This window comes from Papio anubis, chromosome 11, assembly GCF_008728515.1.
Source record: "Papio anubis isolate 15944 chromosome 11, Panubis1.0, whole genome shotgun sequence".
In the NCBI taxonomy this organism is placed as follows: Eukaryota; Metazoa; Chordata; class Mammalia; order Primates; family Cercopithecidae; genus Papio; species Papio anubis.
Window position 1 is genome coordinate 46,322,958 of NC_044986.1, and position 13,067 is coordinate 46,336,024.

Below are 13,067 nucleotides of genomic sequence, written 5' to 3' on the forward strand. Positions count from 1 at the left end.
CTCTGATTTAATGTTTTTATATATATATATATATAAAATCTGTATACATATTAACATTCCAACAAGGGGGTAGGGGTGGGATGGAGAAAGCAAAAAGTAGCCTGGGAACTTGGGAATTATGTGAAAGTCTTTTTGTCAGAAAATATGAACGTCAAAATACTCATTTATAAACTCTAATTCCAAATTTAACAAAAGGATTTAAGTCATGTACAAAAAAAAAAAAGGCTAATGTTCTGATAGAAGAGATCAGGAAAAATACAAAGATAAATAATCTATTAAAATCTTATTATTCTACCACACTGGAGAAAAGCAGTTAAGTGGGAACTCTGTACTTTCTACTCAATTTTCCTGTGAACCTAAAATTACTTTTAAAAGTCCATTAATTAAAAACAAACAAACAAACAAAAAACAACTTACTTGCTCCTTGCTGAGCATATATTGATTTTCTTCACCAGCACTGCTCACAGCATTGGTCAATCTGTTTTTAGGAGAGAAATCTGACAGAAGTCTCAAACTACACTTTCTTCTCCTTTCCTATTTTAAGATTTAATCTTAATTCAGCGAAATAAGTATCTTTTAAAACCCTCATCAGCCTTTTAGTACAGAGATACCCAGTCCCAGGAAACCATCTGCCAGTTTCTTCATCATCACTCACTGCTGAACAATGTTTGTTGATTCCTTCCTCAGTTACAAGAGGCAGTAGTCAAAACGATTTCCTGTCTTAAAGGGGCAAACTCCCTCTTTCAACTTCTCACATTGTTTCACAATCTTACACTTTTATTTTCTCTAGACTGTAAAAGACACAGTGCAATGACTTTGCCTCACTCATTATTGCCTGACATACAAACATAGTAGTTGCTTTGTTGAATGAATATTCTTTTCAATCCACAAGAGAAGGCATACTCATTCAAAAGAAGTAAAAATGTTTTCCATCTTGCAATGAAGTTAGTTTAATAAATGAGGCCATAAAGTTTGAAAAGAATAAGTCTCACAAAGTACTCGTTTTCATTATTTGAACAATTGCCAAGGGGGTTGGGGGTGATGGAGGGGAAGGGTGTGTGAATATCTGGAAAAGACACTAAGGACATGTTTGGGCCAGAGAACTATCACATATAATACTAATACCATGTCAGCATATCATATTATATTAAGTGCTTTAATAAATATTATCTCACTTGATTATCACAATTCTATGAGTCAGGTGAGGTACAGGTTGAGTATTCCCTACCCAAAATGTTCAGGACCATAAATCTTTTGGATTTCAAATTTTCTCAGATTTTGAAATATTTACATATATATAATCTTGAGGATGGGACCCAAGTCTAAATATGAAATTCATTTATGTTCCATATACACCTTTCACACATAGCATGAAGGTTATTTTATACATATTTTAAAGAATTTTGTGCATGAAACAAAGTTTCAACTACAACCCATCACATGAGGTCAGATGTGGAATTTTCAACTTGCCGCATCATGTCTGCACTCAGAAAGTTTTGGATTTTGGAGCATTTCGAATTTTCAAATTAAGGCTAGGCATCATTCTTCATTCCTCTTTTCCAAAGTGAGGAATCTGCAGCATCCATAAAGCTGGACCAGGAGTCAAAACAAATCCAAGCATCTGCCTACTACGTCATATTGCCTCTACACCAGAGAACTGCACCTATTGCCACAAGCCATGCATGAAAATTCGCCTCATTATTTTCTCAGTTTATTAAAATACCATCAGCTACTAGCTAACAGAAATGGAGTGCTCAATTAGTTGCATTTTTCCCTCTGTAATTTATTGGTAGGTGAGATAAGCAAATTTTTTTTAAAAAGCAAGATGAACAAAAACATGGTATAGTCATACAAAGGAATATTATTCAGCCATGAAAAAGAATGATACGTGCTACTGCTACATGTACAACACGGAAGAACCTTAAAAACATGATGCTAAATCAAAAAAGCCTGTCACAAAGAACCACATATTGTACCATTCCATTTATATGAAATGTCCAGAATACACCAATCCATACAGACAGAAAATATATTAGTGGTTGCAGGGCATGGCGGAGTGAGGGTGAATGGAGAGTGACTTCTAAGGCGCAGCATATAGAATTTCTTTTTGAGGTCATGAAAATGTTCTAAAGTTGCAGTAGTGATGGTTGTGCAACTCTGTGAATATACTAAAACACTGAATTGTGCACTTTAAGTAGGTAAACTGTATATGATCCAGGCATTACTTCATCTTGTTGTGCTTTGATTTATTGTGCTTTGTAGATTCTGCATTTTGCCACAAATGGAAGGTTTGTGGCAATCCTGAGTTAAGTAAGGCCATCCGTGTAATTTTTCCAACAGCATGTGCTCACTTTGTGTATCACATTTTAGTAATGTATCACATTGTAGTAATTACCACAATATTTCAAAATTTTTTATTATTATTACTATTATTATAATATCTGTTATGGTGATCTGTGATCAGTGATCTTTGGTGTTACTTTTGTAGTTGTTTTGGGGTGCCATGAACCCCACCCATACAAGATGGTAAATTTAATTGATAAATGTTGTGTATGTTCTGACCGCTCCACCGACCAGCCATTCTCCATCCTCCTCCCTCTCCTCTAGCTTCCCTATTCCCGGAGATACAATACTGAAATTAGGCCAATTAATAATCCTACAATGGCGTCTACGGGTTCAAATAAAGCAAGACTCACACATCTCTCACTTTCACTCAAAAGCTAGATATGATTAAGCTTAGTGAGGAAGGCATGTCCTAAGCTGAAATAGGCCAAAAGCTAGGTCTCTTGGGTCAGTTAGCCAAGTTGTGAATGCAAAGCAAACGTTCTTGGAGGAAATTAAAAGTGCTACTCCAGTGAACACATGGATAAGACAGTGGAAGAATGTTATTGCTGATAGGAAGAAAGTTTCAGTAGTCTGGTAGAAGATCCACACAGCTGCAACATTCCCCTTAGCCAAAGCCTAATCCAGAGCAAGGCCCTAACTCTCCTCAATTCTGTAAAAGCTAAGAGGTGACAAAGATGCAAAAGAAAAGTTAGAAGCTGGCAGAGGTTGACTTATGAGGTTTAAGGAAAAAAGTTATCTTCATAACACAAAAATATAAGGTGAAGCAGCAAGTCCTGATGTAGAAACTGCAAGTGATCCAGAAGATCTAGCTAAGATAATCGAAGGTCACTATACTAAGCAGATTTTCAATGTAGACAAAACAGCCTTCTTTTGGAAGAAGACACCATCTAGAACATCATGTCTCGCTTCAAAGCATACGATGATTCTCTTGTTAGGGGATAATGCAGCTCCTGACTTTAAGTTGAAGCCAATGCTCACCGGTCATTCCAAAAATTCTAGGGCCCATAAGAATTACACTAACTCTACTCCGCCTGTGCTCTATAATTGGAACAACAAAGCCTGGATGACAGCACATCTGTTTTTACATAGCATGGTTTACTGGCTGTTTGAAGCCTACTGCGACTGCCTGCTCAGAAAGAAAGAGTCCTTTCAAAATATTACTGCTCATTGACAATACACTTGGTCATTCAAGAGCTCTGATGGAGATGTACAAGGAAATTAATGTTGTTCTCATGTCTGCTAACACAAAATCTATTCTGCATCCCATAGATCAAGTAGTAATTTTTATTTCATTTAAGAAATAAATTTTAAGAAATTTATTATTAAGAAATAAATTTGAGAAATATTTAAGAAGTAAATTTCGTATAAAAGAGAAATATTATTTATTTAAGAAATAAATGTCATAAGGATATAGCTGTCACAGACAGTGATTCCTTTAATGGATCTGGGGAATGTAAACTGGAAACCTCCCAGAAAGGTTTCACCACTCTAGATGCCATTAAGAATCTTTGTAATTCATGGGAGGAGGTCAAAACATCAACATTAACAGGAGTTTGGAAGAGGCTGATTCCAACCCTCATGGATGATAGGAAGTAGCTGTAGATGTGGTGGAAATAGCAAGAAAATTACAAATGGTGCCCAAAGACATGATTGAATTACTGCAATATTATGATAAAACTTGAATACATGAGGAGTTGCTTCTTAGGGATGAACAAAGTGGTTTCTTGAGATGAAATCTACCCGTGGTGTAGATATTATGAATATTGTTGAAATGACAACAAAGGATTGAGAAAGTTGACAAAGCACTGACAGGGTTTGAGAGGACTGACCCCAATTCTGAAATATGTTCTACTGTGGGTAAAATGCTATTAATGAATGCATGAAAGAAAGAGTCAACTGATGCAGCAAACCTCAGTGATACTTTCTTTTATAATAAATTGCCACAGCCACCCCAGCCTTCAGCAACCACCACTCTCATCGGTCAGCAGCCATCAACACCTGAGGCAAGACCCTTTACCCGCAAAAAGATTACAACTCTCTGAAGGCTCAGATGATCATTAGCATTTCCTAGTAATACAGCATTTTTAAATTAAGGTATGTATGTACTGTTTTTTAAGACAAAATGCTGTTGCATGCTTATTATAGTATAAACATAACTTTTATATGTACCAGGAAACCAAAAAAACTGTGTGACCCCCTTCATTGTGATATTCACTTTTTTGCAGTGGTCTGGAATTGAACTTGCAGTATCATTGAGACATGCCTACATATGAATTATTTCTCAAACTGTTTTAAAAAATAATGACCCTATGACACTGTAAAATCCTTAATTTAAAAAATTCAATTATTTTCTAATATATTGCACATCAACTCAGTGAAGTGATCTAATAATTTTAAAACATTTTCAGTAATTATGTCATAAGCATTTTGGTGTTGCCTTGTAAAAAAAAATTTACTAATTCAGAAAAATGGAGTCTTCTTTAAAAAAATTTTTTCCACTTTTACCAAAAAATTATTTCATTCCATTTTTTAAATACTTTTGTTAAATACTCAGATTAAGTTTTACTGAAGCATAACTACCAATTTTAATACAGCTGTGTGCGTAATCACCACAATCCAGTTTGGGAAAACTTGGACCACCTAAAAAGTTCTCTGTGCTCAGCTGGGTGCAGCGGCTCATGCCTGTAATCCCAACACTTTGGGAGACCAACGGGAGAGGACTGCTTGAGCCCAGAAGTTTGAAACTAGCCTGGCAACACAGCAACACCCCGTCTCAAAAAAATTTTTGTTTTTTAATTTAAAAGGTTCCCTGTGCCCATCCCTGCTCCTACCTCCAGACCCAGGCCACCAACGATTTGCTTTTGTCTTCAAAGTTTTGTGCTTTTTAGAAATTTCAAACAAACAGAATCATTCAATATATAGTCTTATGTATCTGGCCTCTCATTTGGCATGTTTCTGAAGTCATCCATTTGGCTGACTATCAGTAGTTCATTCTTTCTTAATTGCTGAGTGGTATTCCATCATATGTATGTACCACATGTTTATCCATCTATCAGTTGACTGGCACTTGAGCTGTTTATAGCTATCATGTTTTTAGCTATCACGAATAACATTGCTGTAACCATTGACATGAGTCTATGTATAGACACATACATTCATTTCTATTTGGTAGATACTTAGAATAAATCTGCTTAGTCGTATAGATACATGTTTGACTTTTTTTTATATATATATCTTGTATTTATGATTTAAGAACGAGTATTTAAAAACTATGACCTGTATTTATGTAACTATAAGGGAGATTAGAAACCAAACAGATGGATATTTATAAAAACTGGTATTTCAGGAAAAGATTTAAAGAAGCTCATTCCAACTCCTTTGTATAAACTAGGGAACACACAATTACTTTAAGCAGAATTAAGTTTTTTCTTAATTGCTCTCCAGATTACATCAAAGGTAAAACATTTAGTGATCTTAAGGCTTTAACTTCCTCAAATTTTCAATGGATTGCCTTTCAGAATGATTTTTCTAATTAACGTGAGAGGAAATCTAGCTAATAAAAGGCCAAACTCTTAGATTCTTTTCAAGAGTTGAATGAATTTTTATGTATCAACACAGATGCATTTCAGTATTCACTCACTAAGCAGAAAGGAATAATTAATTTTTATCATCCATGTACCATACAAATATGAAGTTAAAATATAATTTTCATTGATGGCCAATACTGTAGATTCTATGTTATAATGAATTCCAAGATCATCAATTTCTGCATCTTTAGTAGAAAGTGTAATTTTCAGTGTTACAATGTCTTCAAAGAGTCTTCAGTTTGTCTTTATCTTGCTCTTTTTGACTGCAAAGTGCAAAAGATTCCTGAAGAAACTGCCTGCATATTGGGCACTGCTGAAAATACTTCATGCAGCCATCACACAGGCAGGTGTGTCTGCATGGTAAGAGCACCCAGTTCACAGTCCCATTCTGGCAAACAACACAGTCCTTGCTGTTCTCCGATGGCTCAACTTCACTTTTAGAGAGTCTCACCTTTTCCAACAAACTTCTGCCTGTGATTTTTTCTTCTGAAGAGGAACAGTTGGAGGGAGTGAAATTATTATTTGCAGACATGAAAAGTTGCTTAAGATCATGAAATTGACCTTGAGCCAAGAGTAAATATTGATACAATATTCTGCAGGATAGTTTATAAGTCCTATCAGGAATATGAATCACTGACACCACGGAAATAATATCATAAATTTCCCGGTCATCCTCATCAGCTAAGGTCAATAGCGCTACCAATGGATAGCGAGATGTGGGCACTGTGCCAAAGTCTTCAATTTTATTATCTCTTGGTAACCGGCAATATATTTCTTCTTTGCTATCCTTTTTAATACTTTTTGAAAATGTAAAGGTAAATTGCCACTATAACCATAAGAACAAAAATATACCAAAAATGATCAATAAGTTAGCAACACTTTATCCATAAGAAGTCTAATTTTCAGTGCTAATGGGTATATCAGATAACAGGATACAAATACTGTTCCTGATAGAGATATTCACTATACAGAGCATCTTCTAATGCTTGGGGAGTGCTTATTCTGAAGCAATAAACATGCTTCTGCAGAGCGTCATATAATTTTTGAACACTGCACCCCCAGTAGCATGTAAGGAGACTATCTTCAAGGCAATCTGTTGTCAAGGTTATGCCAGTTGTAATTGAAGCTGAAGATGGATTAGTGATCTCTAAGCCAAAAGGATTCTTGACTTGTCTCATTTGCTTTTTGAAAACTCTTGTGCTGACCTGGGTCTCTTCTGAATTTCTCAGAATTACTGGAACATCCCAACCAAACCATCCCAATACTAGACCGGTGGTCACGACGAAGCAGGTGAAGACCACCACAATGTAGAAAAGCGGCGAGTATTCATAAAGCATTACCAGAAACACCGCAGCCATCAGGGTCTCGCTCTGGATAGAGCCAGGCTCAAGCCGCGTAGCCCAGCCCAGCCCAGCCCGACATGTTTGACTTTTTAAGAAACTGCAAAACTTTTCCCAAGGGGCTATACAATTTTATATTCCTAGCAGCAATGTATGAGGTTTCTAGTTACTTCACATCTCACCAACACTTAAGACAATCTCTTTTTTTTTTTTTTTTTTGTGACGGAGTCTTGCTCTGTCACCCAGGCTGGAGTGCAGTGGCCGAATATCAGCTCACTGCAAGCTCCTCCTCTCGGGTTCACGCCATTCTCCTGCCTCAGCCTCCCAAGTAGCTGGGACTACAGGCACCCGCCACTTCGCCCGGCTAGTTTTTTGTATTTTTTAGTAGAGACGGGGTTTCACCGTATTAGCCAGGATGGTCTGGATCTCCTGACCTCATGATCCGCCCGTCTTCGGCCTCCCAAAGTGCTGGGATTACAGGCTTGAGCCACCGCGCCCGGCCGACAATCTCTTTTTTATTTTAGCTAATTTAGAGGATTCATTAGTGGTATTTCACTGTGGCTTCAATATCTAACGACAGTGAACAACCCTTCATGTGCTTGTTTGCCATCCATACATCTTCTTTAGTGAAATCTGTTCAAATCTTCTGCCCTTCTAAAAACTGGTTGTTTTGGTATAAGTTGTAATTGTCTGCATATTCTGGATTCAATCCTTAATCATGTATGTTTTGCAAACACTTTCTTCAAATATTTGGCTTGGTCTTCTCATTTTCTGAATAGTGTCTTTTGAAGTAAAAGGTTTTAAATTCTGACGTTCATTTTAATCAACTTTCCTTTTTTTTTTTTTTTTTGAGTTTTGCTCTGTTACCCAGGCTGGAGTGCAGTGGTGCGATCTTGGCTCACTGTAACCTCCGCCTCCAGGGTTCAAGCGATTCTCCTGCCTCGGCCTCCAGAGTAGCTGGGACTACAGGCATGCAACACCATGCCTGGCTAATTTTTGTATATTTTGTAGAGATGGGGTTTCGCCACGTTGGCTAGGCTGGTCTCGATCTCCTGGCCTCAGGTGATCTGCCGGCCCAGCCTCAGCCTCCCAAAGGCCGATTACAGGCGTAAGGCACCATGCCCAGACCATTTTATGAACTTCTGTTAGCAGATCACACTTTTGGTGTTAACATCTAAGAAATTCTTGCCTAATCCAAGGTCATGAAGATTTACCCCTAGGTTTTCCTGAGAGATTTATAGTTTTAGTTCTTATATTTAGGTCATTGCCCCTGTATTTTCTTTAAGAAATTTTACAGTTTTATATATTACTTTAAATAATCTGTTTTTGTGTACAGTGTGAAGGGTCTAGGTGCCATTTTTTGATAAGATGTATATCCAATTGTTTCAGTACCATTTGTTGAAAATACTACCCTTTTCCCCAATGTATTAGCTTGGCATCTTTGTCAAAAATCAATTTACCATATATATCTGAGTTTATTTCTTGATTCTATTTTGTCCTATTGATCTATTAATATTTGACTATTAATATAGCTTTATATAAATTCTGAAGTCTGGTGCTTTAAGTCCCTATGTTCCTTCTCAAAATTATTTTAGCTCTTCTAGGTCCTTTAAATTTCTGCATATATTTTAGAATTAGTTTCTCAATTTCTATAAAAAAAAGTACTGAGATTTTTGATAGAGAATCTACAGGTTACTAATTTGGGTTTTCCAATCCATAAAAATTATATATATTTCCTTTATTTGGGTCATTTCTCTGAAATGTTTTGTAGTTTTCAGTATACAGAAATACTTATTTTAAAACACCAATGATAAACTTCTTAAAGCGCTAAATTGAAGATAAAATAAAATAGCAAACATTATTTTAAAATCTTCCAAACACAGTTTTAAGTTTATCATACCTCATATCCAAAAGCAAGACAAGCAATGAACAAATAATAAAGATATATTATCTCATAAAGTCTAAGGGTTATAAACCATTCATAAAATTGAGCAGGAAAAAAGTTAACTCCTATTTCAAAGGTACTTGCCTTGAATGAAATCGCCACACAACTTTTTGGTAGCAGAAACTAAATACTCAATTTGGTTTTTCTTCCTGAACTCCCAACAAACTCAAGAAATTTCCACAAACTAGAGTCATATCCACAAACAAAATATATTTTTGTAAATAAAATGTAGTACTGGAAACACAATGAAACACATCATCTCTAGTTTTTTTCTATCTCAATTTTTAGAGCATGATTTTTGTCTCCAATTTTAAGTGTATAAGCCTTCATTGAAGCAAATCTGACAAATAAAATGGAATTGAGGTTCTATCAAAGGTTCAAGTCTTGAAAAATTATTTTTAATTGATTATAAATATTAACAAAAGTTTTTCTCTTTCAAAGTAAAAACATTTTGCACATTCATAGCAGGAGCCACATAGAGTTCACAATTACACTATTTATAATAGCTAAAGATAGGAACTATCTAAATGCCCACCGACAAGAGTACATGGCATAAATTATGGTGTATTCACATTATTGAATATTGCACTACAGTGAAAATGAACTACAGCTATATGCAATAATATGTTGAATATTAAAAACATAAAGTTGAGAGGGGGAAACAAAGCAATGTCTAAAAGACAATAAGCAGTATGATTCCAAGAAAAACTAAATATATTAATTGGGCAGCAATACATTAATAATATAAACCATTTTAAAGAGGCGAAGGAATGACAAATACAAAATTCCAAACAGTAGTTTCTGGAGAAAGGAAGAGCAAGAGGAGGCAGGAAAACGGAACAGTTGAGGAACACATAAGTAAACAAATCCAAGTTATTATTAATATTGTAGTTCTTGGGTAGAGTGGAAGGTTTCATATGTTTTATAACTTACACATGTTATCTAATTCTTTTGTATCACATTAAAAATTTTTTTAAAACACAAGCAAAAACTATTTTTTTAAATTACTCATTATAAAAAATTTTCCAGAAGTTTAATAGTAAACTCAAAACGTACTTCAAAGTTTTTAGAAAGTTCTTACCTTTGTTTCTGTTCAACTGCTTTGTCCAAATGCTGAAAGATATCCTGAAACAAGGTGCAGCTGGATCGACTGTTAATAGTATACCCATATCCTCTTTTCCAATATTGTTTCAGATCATTTAAATACTCTAATACCTAAAAAAAATTCAAAAATCATTTCTAATATATTTTCAAAAACATAACAGATTCCCTGATTTAATAATGATTCTCTAAGAAATGGTTACAGTGTTTAATTACCATTCTGCACAAAATATAGTATTTATGTCATATGTCAAGGATACATTTAGAAGAAAGAATAAAGAAGAAGAATATTCATTAAAACACAGAAGATAACAACAGTGGATGAGAAATGTTTAAGAATTTTGAGAAGGTAGAAGTCAAATAGAAAATGAGTTACTTTGGTTCATGTATCATTGGTGAAAAAAATAATAATAAAAGTGTACCAAGGATATGGGGAAATGGGTACTGTTGGGAGGAATGTATATTGGTATAGACATTCAAGAGGGCAAACTGGCAAAATCCATGAAAACACACATACTCTATGACCCATTTAATTCCATTTCTTATAAAGTGATATTCACAGAGGAACACCAGCGAGAATGTACAAGAATGACTTACAGTAGCACTGCTTATAGATGCCAAAAAATCCCCAGAAACAACTAAATTCCAACAGTAGGTAGATGGTTAAATAAACTATAGTATACACATACTACAGAATACTTTGCAGTTATCAAAAAGTTCTGTATTATAGATCTCCATGTACTGACATGGAAGAGCTCCAAGACACAATGTTGAATAAGAGTCCGTTAAAAATAATACGTACCCTATAATACCATTTATTACCCCCCACACACACATATACATTATACCCTTTATATTTCTAAGAATGATACAGATTATACAAGTATAGAGAACAGTTTGAAACTTACCTATCACTGGTTACAGTGATTAATCTCTGCTGCAAGGTCTGGAATCGAGAGCTGGTAATTAAGTAGCCTTTATCTGAGGGTTAAATTTTGCACTTATGTATCATTTGATCATTTGCTCATGTAGAAGTGGAGAACTAAAACCTCTATCTAGAACTAAAACCTGTAGCTAAAACCACAACTAGAGGACTAAAATATGTAACCCAAAAGAGGTTCAAGACGACTGCAATAGTTACGAACCTTTCTTCCCAAGAGAGCTCCTAGAGAAACTAAGTTCAAGTCATAGTAAGTTTTAAGAGCAGGGGTGGGTCAGTGCCATATGTAAAAACAAAATAAAAAATACATTAAAGGGGTGAGGAGGAGCTGCTTGCTACACTAGCATTGCTGCCTGCAATCTAGACTAGCATAGCACAATGGCAACTTGTGTCCCTTCCAAAGGCAGAAGTGTAGATATTAATGAAGAAAAGGAGAATAGCTGAGGGTAAAACGATGAATAAGTGGGTTATAAAGGAAATGAAATATTACATGAACGCCTTGAACGAGGCTCCAAGCAAAAGGTGACACTGTCTCTTAGCTCAACTGACAGATGCATGAAACGGTGAAGCTATATATTTGCCAAAACCACTCCTGGTTTTGGAACCTGACAGGATTGAAAGGAAGCTGGCAAACCTTAGTGGCCTCGCCCTGGAAAACATTCATATAAGATGATGGACTGGACTAATTATTAATGACTGTGTATACTCTTTTGATGTAAGGTATCCCTCTTTGAAAACCAGGGGCTGACCTGTGGTGTTATGATATGTATATATTGGCTTTCGTCCACACTTTCTGGTTTGTAATTCCCATATCCCTTGTTGAAGTCTTTTGGTATAATACTGGGTGTGTGAGGCCTCAGGGGCAGGCCTCAGGAAACAGAATCTCTCTCCTGCCTCCCTTTCCACAGTGCAGAGGCAGAACTCTCATCTTCCTGCCTTTCTGGGGGTCTTAAGATCCTGCCCTGAAAGGGTCCTGCCTCATATCCTGGGGGGAAGGGATACTTCCATAAAAACCCAAGAGGACTGGATTTGGAGAGCTTACAGAAAGCTGAACATGTGGAACTTCCTGGAGGGTGGCATGCCCAGGGAGGACATGGAAGCTCCACGCCCCTTCCCCCATAACTCGCCCTACTCATCTCTTCATCTGTATCCTTTGTAACATCCTTTATAATAAATCAGCAAACATGTTTCCTTGAGTTCTGTGAGCTGCTACAGCATATTAACTGAATCCAAAGAAGATGTCATGGGAACGTCAACTTGAAGCCAGTTGAGCAGAAGAGTACCAATGGGGCACCTGGGGACTGAGCCCTCAACCTGTGGGATCTAACACTACCTCCAGGTAGACAGTGTCAGAACTGAACTGGAGGACACCCAGCTGGTGTCTCCTGCTTGGTGTGCAGGGGAAAGGCTCCCACACATTTGGTCACAGAAGTCTTCTGTGTTGATGATTGTGGTGGTGGTGTGAGAGCGGAGGAAAAACACGGCTTTAGAGAGTCTGTCCTTACCCAAAGGCAATTAAATCAAAAAGTTAGCAAAGAGACATAAACACTTAAGAAATTTAAAAAGGAATTAAAAGGAATTAGATAAAAGTCTGTTCAATCTATTCAAGAAATAAAATCTATTAGAAATAAAAAGGAGGCAACTGAGATTTTTAAAACTCTCACGTGCTTACTATTAAAACTTTATATTATAAAAAAACAAAAAACAAAAAAAAAGGCCCAGTGCGGTGGCTCACACCTGTAATCCCAGCACTTTGGGAGGCCGAGGCAAGTGGATCCCTTGAGGTCAGGAGTTAGAGACCAGCCTGG

At 36.2% G+C, this 13,067-nt stretch overlaps 1 protein-coding gene across 2 annotated transcripts in view; it reads right to left on the reverse strand.

Moving 5' to 3' along the window:
• MINPP1 (multiple inositol-polyphosphate phosphatase 1) overlaps nucleotides 1-13,067 on the reverse strand; it is a 47,235-nt gene that overhangs the window by 21,711 nt on the left and 12,457 nt on the right. The window contains exons 4-5 of one of the 2 annotated variants that reach the window (XM_017963081.3): nucleotides 10,300-10,433; nucleotides 418-478 (exon numbers count right to left, since the gene is read on the reverse strand). In XM_017963081.3, the coding sequence (XP_017818570.1) occupies nucleotides 418-478; nucleotides 10,300-10,433 (195 nt within the window). The remainder of the gene's footprint in view (nucleotides 1-417; nucleotides 479-10,299; nucleotides 10,434-13,067) is intronic. The other variant, XM_003903948.5, reaches the window with a different exon arrangement.